Source organism: Cyprinodon tularosa, unplaced genomic scaffold (assembly GCF_016077235.1).
Source record: "Cyprinodon tularosa strain WSP-4 unplaced genomic scaffold, ASM1607723v1 ctg34, whole genome shotgun sequence".
Taxonomy (NCBI): Eukaryota; Metazoa; Chordata; class Actinopteri; order Cyprinodontiformes; family Cyprinodontidae; genus Cyprinodon; species Cyprinodon tularosa.
The window spans coordinates 2051349-2060846 of NW_024039052.1; the positions used below are offsets into that span (position 1 = coordinate 2051349).

At 36.7% G+C, this 9498-nt stretch overlaps 1 protein-coding gene across 4 annotated transcripts in view; it reads right to left on the reverse strand.

Moving 5' to 3' along the window:
* The window catches only part of stard13b (StAR-related lipid transfer (START) domain containing 13b), a 96097-nt gene extending 86976 nt beyond the window's left edge, over positions 1-9121 (reverse strand). For 2 of the 4 annotated variants that reach the window (XM_038294444.1, XM_038294442.1), the window contains exons 1-2: positions 8883-9121; positions 5387-6362 (exon numbers count right to left, since the gene is read on the reverse strand). In XM_038294444.1, coding sequence (XP_038150372.1) covers positions 5387-6250 — 864 coding nt within the window. In that variant the 5' untranslated portion in view covers positions 6251-6362; positions 8883-9121. Of the gene's footprint in view, positions 1-5386; positions 6363-8694; positions 8777-8882 lie in introns of all 4 variants that reach the window. The other 2 variants (XM_038294443.1, XM_038294445.1) reach the window with 2 other exon arrangements.
* Positions 9122-9498: the final 377 nt, after the last annotated feature.

Sequence of the window (9498 nt, forward strand, 5' to 3'; positions counted from 1 at the left end):
CATCCTATATTTTTCATACTGAATTACAATATTATCTATGGTTTCCAAATATATTTCACAATCCCATCTGTCAGTGAGATATTTGTCAAAGATGTGTAAAGTTTAATTTAACATGTATGTTTTAACTGCAATAGTTTTATGTCTTTGATATATAAAATGCATTAGATATCAGCCTTTGTATTGTCACTCTGGAGCCACTGCTAATCTGAATTTACTTCTTAAAGAACATATTTAATTTCAGATTTACTAAAAGCAATTTCCATAAGGCTATCTGGATTAAAAACATTTTGGGTAGAGGATCTTAACTTTTATTTCCTTCAATCTCATTATAAGCAGGATCCAACATGAACTTAACCATTAATGAGACTGTGTAGGTCTAAATCAAATTTCATACATTTGGTAGACTAAATCTATATGGGTTTTGGATGGGTAGCCCACAATCAAGATCAAGAATGAAGGCAAGTCTAAGCAGGTAAGAACTCTTCCTGTTTTGTTTTGTTCAACCTGCTGTAACACCATCAGATTTTCAAGCATATCAATTGTAAAGAAAACAAATAGTCAGATATGTTTAGTTCAGAATTAAAATAAGCAAATCCAGTTTTAATTCTGTTTCAATGTACGACAACAATCCAATTTATAGTGGTTTCTTTAAACACCCAAATTCCTCATAAATATCTAGACCAAGATTGTTAGGAAACAACCAATAAGGTGTCACTGAATTAACGCACCTAAAGGAAATTACTTATTTGTTTTCTTAGCATCCTTTAAGAGCTACAAAGGGTTATTAATCATCTATTTTTGGTCCTCAGGGTCTCCTACATGAGTTTTTCCTACATGAGTGACATGAGTGTGTATGACGTCATCCGCGCGCCGGACTGGAATTGTGACAGGCAGCCTGGGCCACAGGTGGTTACTCTCTACACCTTCTATACATTCGGCTAGCTAATCTGAATTGTTCTATTCCATTTTGAGAGTGAGATCATCTGTGGTAGTAGCACTAGACATCTTCCAGGCATGTGAGTAAAACTAGCAGCTGTTCAGCGGACAGGATGAATAAATGGTAGCCGGCTTGTGCGGATGACGTCATATACACTCCGCTTTGTTTTCAAAAAATATAAATATAAAAAATATAAACGCGGATGTCTGGGGGACAGTGATTCGCCTACGTGTTATAAATGCTGGCGTACCATAAAGAATAAATTATGAACAGTTTAGTTTGTGCCTTCAACTCTTTGCCCATCGGAAGACGTTACTTGGATTACAAAACCGAATATCTTCGCAACAGCTCCAAATGACACAAAACTCATATTAGTGAGTAGAACATGATGTAATGACGTCAAATCAAGGGGCCAATGAAAAAAAAAAATGGTGTTCCCCTTTAAAGCTGAAGTCTGTAAGTTTTTAAAAATCACTTTTTGTCATATTGGCTAAAACTGTCCCTATGCCCAGACAGCAGTACATGTGATATGTAACCTGTGAAAAAAACAGCTTCAATTGGTACCGCCTACTGCCTGTATTTCAATCTGGAAAGAATAATTCGGGACGAGTCAAAACAACCAATCACAGCCAGAGGAGCGTCTGATGGAGTGTCAAGAAACAGAACGTGGATTTCAATGGTGTAACAAATCAATATTAAATATGAATTGAACTTTTTGGATTGAAATAATGGATTAAGCTTTTCAGAAACATTATTATTTATTGTTGCATTCGAAAAACAGTATATATATATATATATATATATATATATATATATATATATATATATATATATATATATATATATATATATATATATATATGTTTATATTTGCCCCATCATGAAAAAATAATACTCACTCCTGAGATAGTGCTTTTAAGAATATGACGTCTCAATAAATGACCAAAAGTGTAAATGTGTGCAGGATAACGAGGTTGTACAAAAAGCTACATAAGGGACCACGGTTTGTATCTTTGGACGCCTCAATAAATGTGCATACTGCTTTAACAAAGCATTTTTTAACAATTTTTCCCAAGCTGCAAATCACTCTTGATTATGCTGCAAGTCTTAACCATATTATACTTCTTAATCTTGTTACACATGGTCTTCTTGCATTATCTTCTAGTTGTGGGTGCATTACAGACCAGACACCAGGCACCATTCATCCCGATTACCACCCAGGGTCAGCTGACTGAGCGAGATCTGGGAGAAAGTAACTCCTTCCACTCAATCCCAAGGAATGCTCTAAATTTGTCTGCTTCTCTGGTGCCCTCTCAGGTCTAAAGGATTACTCTGGGCCATCAAGAGGAAAGAAAATTTAAGTTTCTCAATTTTGCTGTCTGTTTTTCTTGTGAATATAAGATGTTCATTCATGTATTCATATGTTTAGACAGTTCAGAACGCTATCTCTGGTTTACAAACCAAGGAGATTCCTCTGATGAAAAAACAAAGAACAAACTATGCCAGCTAGAAGTGAAGCAGAGGGAAATTCATTTATTTTGATTTTAAGTGACACTTTAGCACTTTTTATTATCTATTAAGATTGTTTAATTCAAGAGGAAGACACTAAAATAGAAACAGACGCTAAACCATTAATCGGGGGAAAAAAGCTCAACTGTTTAGGCCAAAAACATATAAGAAAAGGAAGCTGAGGATCTTGTGAGCCGGACTGCTAATTACCCCCTCGTGTTAGACGAGCAGAAATGCAAGAAACAGATGCCCTGTTTTCTGGCTTTCACTCATGCAAAGTCTGGGACATAGTCACAAAGTGTCTTTGTAGTGACATCCCCTCAAGGTGCTGTTTGGGAATGCGGACACTTCCCCTCAGAATGAGACAAATTCCAGAGGGCACATTGACGCTCAAGTGAGAATCGTCACTTAATTCATTTCTTCATTCCCTTTCCTCTAAATGTGGCCCTGGGAGTTACATAAACGCTCACCACCATGGGAACTGAGCTGCAGTAAGTCATTCCATGAGTTAGATGCCATGTTATCTTTAAGGGATGACACAAAGTGAACAGACTATAACTTTATCAGCACAATTTGGAGACATTGTGGAGCCCCAACATTGGGGCTTTGAGATGGAAATGAGGAGTTAAGTGTGTGAGCTCTGGGCTCACTGCCTAGTCTGTGCCACCCACTGAGAGTGCCAGAGATCACCATGGAGGTATCCCAAAGTAGCAACCGGTCATGCGAAAAGGGCATGGGCTACCTGGCTGCTCGAAGGAATAAATTACATTGCTAATAGTCTACAGTACAAATCAGGATGAGAACATGGGCATGTTGGGGTGGAAGGAATAAAATATATTGGTCAAATGTGCCTTCTGACATATGTGAGTTCATCAGTAAAGACACATGAGATGAGAGACTTTGAACTTTGTGCATATAGTGCCCTCACTTGGTTAACAAATGCATCCACAGCTTGTTTCAGAAATGATTGAAGCATTAGGTATCCCTGAGTTTCTGCATTTAAAACTATAAAAACTGTGTTCATATAATCTTTATGGCTTTCATATCAGAGTGTCTCATGATCCTCCGAAAGAATATTTTTGTAAAGACAATTATTCCTTCAATTTAGAGACATCCAAAAATTATTAAAGACAATCAATTATAAACCCTGAATTTTTAAGAGTAATTCCACATAAATTGCATTTATGCCTTGACATTTACTGGGCCATTTTGATCCATAAAGTAATTATCCTTAGATTTAAATAATTTATTTGCAGCACTAACTGTAATTTTTTCCCATTTTCTTCCAACATTTCCAGCTTTTTGGCTCCATCTAACTTCCAACTTCCAGTTGGCTTCCAACTAACTGGGAAATATTTGTGTCCTTGGTTTTTCATGGAGATGAAAAACTTCATTTAACTCTTATCTGATTAGAGGACCTTCAACATGTGCAAAAGGGAAAGTTTACCTGTCCAGAATCTCTCATCTGAGCTCTGAATTTTCTGCGTCTCCAGAATCACTATAAGCCTGTTTGAGGTTAAGTCTTAATTTTTAATAGGAAATAACGTAGCTGTTTTAAAAAAAAAAAAAATACAGGAATGTTATGATTGTTATATGTGTCCACTTTTGCTTTGCATGTCACTCTACTAAGCAATAAAAAGATTTGTGGTTTGATGGCATGGGGAGCATTTACTGCACTCCTTTGGATAATATTTACAACACACTCCCTGGATTCTCTGCATTCTTGCTACTCTCTCCAAAACAACCCATTCAGAGCGGAGTGTCATTCTGCATGTAAAGCCAGTATTATCTGGATGTCCTAGCACCAGCCAAAGAGGTTAATATATACCAATACACCAATGCATTATGTTTGACTGCTATGAAAAGTATGACAGGTATGTGATGTTGGCTTTATTCCCTCAATGCATAACAAAGCAAATATACAATGGATTACAGTAGACTTTTGAAAGCTTATGTAAGTTTTTAAACAGGCAATAAAAAACAGGAGTGGAGGTCATGTGAAAAGGACACACAGAAACACCTCAAAGAAAAAGGGAGGAGAGGAGGAAGACAGTTAGAAATGGAAGGTGAAGTTCAACAGTAATGTTAGTCCGATTTGGTCTATCAAGCTAAAACCACAGCTAAGGGAGGGGAAATAAAGCAGAAGCTGTCTGAATTCCTCCTGGATCTATGTATGCCTTACAAATGGTCAGCCTGTGCACTCCTGCACTTTTCTATGTTTTATATATCTCTCTAAGAAGCAATAAAAGTTACATCAAACTCATGGATCAAATTTTGCATTAATTATTTGTTTTTAATTTTAATAATGTCTAAATGATAAATCAAATAGTATATATTAAATAATATAGTATAAAATCACTGTAAATTTAATGAGAAAAAGTGTGAACTACTGTTGTTTAAGGTACATTTGGTGCAAATGCAATGCAACAACATAGATGTGCAGCAGATACATGTAGTTCTACAAAGACACAAAGCACATACGCAAAGGAAAAAGCTGCAAAGCAAAAAATGCAGCGAAAATACAGTTATAAATAATAGAGAGCAAACAAATGCAAAACCCACTGGGACACATAAATGATGTTAGCGTACAACACATGTGGAAATGCCGCAAGTTGCAAAACCTAAAGCAAGTTGCATGCTTCATATCATATTTCATTTAGCATAGAGAGCTCCCAACATTCCTAGCTGGTACTTGGTAGCCACAAAGATTCCTACAATCTTTTGAGTAAGAGGATGTATAGGCACAGCTCATGGCTTTTGTTTTCACTCTATATATTTTATATTTATCTATTTATTGTTTGCATCATCTCTCTTTTGCAGCTTTCTTTCTTTACATGTTCGTTGAGTGTTTGTGTATTTTTGTATTTGTAGAACCTTTTTAATTAGCTGTTTTTATGTATCTGTACAGCGTTTGCACCCATGGCCACCGTATAAGCATACCTCCTTGCTGCTTATTTCCTCCTCTGCCTCATAACCGCAGGTGCTGTGTGTTTCATCTGATGAATCCATGCAATCCATTTTCCTCTGTTTCTTCTTAGCCATGGGGAGATGTTTACTGTGAGCCCACTCAAGGACGATGTGAACATCATCTCCATCTCCGTAATCATCATGGTTAGAGTCACCCTTCTCTTTCTCCTCCTCTGAAGATTCTTCACTATCAGAGCTGTCATTGCGAGAAGCATGGCTGTTGATGAAGGATGATTCGGTGCTGTCTGAGAAGGTGATAGTGCTTGGTCTTTGCTTCACAATGTGTGGTAAATCTAAGATTCTTGGACGCAGGTCAGCAGGGATCTCAATGGCTGATGCACATGTCTGACTGATGATTGATCTATTTGAAATTGGCTCCCATGGCTTAAAGCGTCTTTGTACACATCCAGGATAAAAGTCTATTGAATGATGAGGCTGAATTTGATCTGTCTGGGATAACTGACTCTCTGCTGCATGAGCAGAAGGTAAAGGGCTACAGCAACAGCCTTCATTTGATGATGGTGATATGGAGAGATCATTTTCTGCAAGAACCTGAGAAGTACCAGGAGCTGCACTAGCAAGGACCTGTTTAGGCCCTGCAGACTCACTTAGTTCTATAGTGTTATAATGGTCAAATGTAAAGCTTTTCTTCAGATTACGTATATCCCCATCTGGCTCCAACTGTGGCCTTATCTCTAAAGGGATAAGGTCACACATAAGATGACATGGTTTTACTGAAGCATTCTCTCCTCCTGTAGAGGATTTTTTTGCCGAAAAGGTCAAGATTTCCACAGGTGCCTGATGTTCTTCCAAACTCGTCCCATATGCAGTCTCCATGTTTTTTTTGTTTTCTAATTACTCATAGTTCAAAACGTAAATCCACAGGTATTTGTGCTTTGTATGGAACATGGCCATGTTTTTTAATCAGAAATACAATCAGTTTGATAGCCTAAAAGAAAAAGAAATAAAAAAGATGAGAGACTTTTTTAAACTTGTAAAACCTAAAAATCATCTTGACAGAACTGATACATGACTTTTAAAAATATCTGCAATATCCTACAGAGTAAACATATATTGCATTTTATTTTAATTGGGATTTTATGTGACAAACCACCACAGTCACGAAAAGAATAGTTTTTTGGTTTTTTTTTTTACATCATGATAAGGCATGGTAATGCTTTCATCTAAGCTAGGGGTGTCCACATGAGGCCCCTGATTGTTCTTAAATGATTTCATAAAAATCCTGCTTTAAATATAAAAAAGACAATGTACAAGTTTAAATTGCCAACACATGTGAATCAGGAAGAACTACTATTTTAACGATTTGATTATTTGTATTACTTTTGCGGAGGCCTCACAAAGAAGATGTAGAAAAGTTAGCACAAAATTAACAATGTAACAACATTCACATTTTGGTTTTGTTAAATCTAAAAAAGTGAAATGTACTTGAAAAAAGATTTGGACGGATTCATTTAGTAAACATGGGGATCTTTGCAGTTCGTTCAGGATTGCAATGCACTTGGTTGCCTCTCTGAATGATGCTCTCCTTGCTCAACCCTTCAGTTTTGCTGGATAGCTTATATTTTCTGGGCCATCCTCTATTTTCATAAAATGGATCAAATAGATCTCTGTTAGATGTTCTGAGCATCACTCAGGTTTCTCTAATGTTAATTTAGCTAACCCCCATATAGTGAACAGATGTATTTGCTGACCTATCATTACATGAAGGGGGACATAATCTATTAAATCAGACAAATGGTTGAACTAGATTTTATTTAGGGTATCAAAGAGTAGAAATTGGTATAAAAGTACAGCATACTTAAACATGCGTAAACTATAAGGTGGCCGCTATAGCCGTATTAAAGTTTGGAAATGATCATGTCAGATAGGCTTGTTGTGCTGTTCAGTTTCAGGATCTTCTTAAAACATTTATTTGCCAAAGTAGTCGTTTAGTTCTCTTTCTAACCTTTTCAAATGCCCAGTATGTCATTTTCTATATAATTTGTATATGTTCAGAACTTTGCAGATCCTTCTTTGAACTAAAATGTTTGTATATAAAGGTAGATTTTTATTTTCTAATGTTAGAAAGGATTCATCTGTTTCCTTCAACTTCATAATAAAACACTTCTTTGTGTGGGTCTTGTAAAGTCCATAGACAGTTTGCTGAATTTTGTGATTGTAATGTGTCAAACAAGCTAAGGGGATGTAAATATTTTTTATGTATTGTTAATCCTCAAATGTTTCCAACAGTTATCACTTTTATTATTACCAAAGTCTCAGTTTTTATAAAGGATAAAAAAATCTAAGTGCATCCCTGGACATTTTTGATTACATCCCAATGTAGCCAAGAGTGTGTAGGGAAATTAAACTCAACATCTGGCTCAGGCTGAACTGTTCAAGTCTGGATCTGCTTCACATATGAGCGGTGACATCACTACATAGAGGAATCTTACTGCTGTTACACAGCGGGTGATTTACAACACTTTACACCATTAATTAGAGCAGAAGATGTCCCCGGTCGGCTACAACTAACATCAACCTTACCCCTCAATTAGGCCATTCTTTAAAAACTCACCTTTGACACTTTCTGAGGCATCCAAAGTACGGGTGGAAAATCAAACACTGAGTTCCTCTATCTCAGCTGTGCAGATGTTTATCATCTTTTCAACCACAAACAACTCTCAGAGAACATTTTGAGATGTGATTAGAGGACAAGAGACTTCCAGAGTATACAGAGTTCAAAAAAGACTTGTTACCAAAGTTTACCTTTTCAAGTTTTAACTGCAAAACCTATAAAATAAGATTTTTATCCTATAATATAATCCCTTGAATTAAAGTTAACATGAAGGAAATAAGTACCAATAAAAATGTGATTTTTTTTTTTTTGCACTATTGTTCCATTAGAAAACAATATAGAATTTCCAGTAGTGCAGCCCTAACAAACTTGCATTAAAACTAATTTATTATTTTACTCTCTAAAACAACCAAAGCACAACGTATTTTGACTGTGCTAAATATGTGTCTAATCTAATGGCATTTTTGCTGCTTTGCAAAAGAAGTAAACAAACATCCATTTTACAAAAAACTTGCCCCTGCACAAGGGAATTTGAAGTGTGCAAGCAATGAGAGTTCCCTCTAAGAAACCCCCCTGTTAAAAAGAAAACTACATATGCAAAGTAGCTTGTGTTATTCTGACATGAATGTGAAGTGAAATGAAATGGAAAACAAGAATTCACAGGATGAAAATGTGTGTTGACTGCCAAGGCCAGACCACAACTTACTTAGAATAGCTTCCAGTTCAATTTTCAGCAGAAAGGTCCTGAACATGTCTCCTCATGTAAAAACACCATATAGCATATAATGCTAAACCTCAGCCAGGTAAGATTGGAAAACAAGAATATGAGGATTTTTAGTGAATTCTTCCTTGTAATGTATCAGTGTAAAAATAAAGGAAAACAAAAAGACTTACCTGATGAGTGGAAAACAGATATCTGTGTTGCTTAAACAGTGTCACTGAGATCATGGCAAAACAGTGACAGCTGGGCTTTTTCCAGTAAGAATAGAGAGCTGGGCAGACCCTTGAGGAGCCACTCTTATGTTCCCATAGGTCTATTCTGACAAGCTTGCCATAACCCCCACTTCCTCATGTTCTTTCCTTGGGGAGGTCTAACCAGAAAGCAGTGACTACACCATTGAGAATATGTGTAAGAGCAGAGAGAATGTGTACTGGTTGATAGATGGAAAAGGGGGAGGAGAAAGAGGGAGGCGGGTATGGGGAGGGGAGGGGGGAGGTAAGGCAAAAGTAGTGGTTGGCACTGTGGAAGAAAAAGGTGAAATAAGTTTCCAGGACGCTTAAAGAGCCTGTGAGGAATGACTGAACTTTTGCAGGATCGAGACGAACTGCAGTTGTGATCTTTTGCTTCAAAACAGTGAAGCAAGGAATGCTTTCAAGTCACTGGAGATAAATGCGAAGCACCGTGACTTACTAAACATTGACAATATCATCTTCTTAAGACGCCTTAAAGGTGAACTGAAGGTAAAAGTATGTTTTACAGAATAAGCTTCCATTTGGATATCTTTCTGGC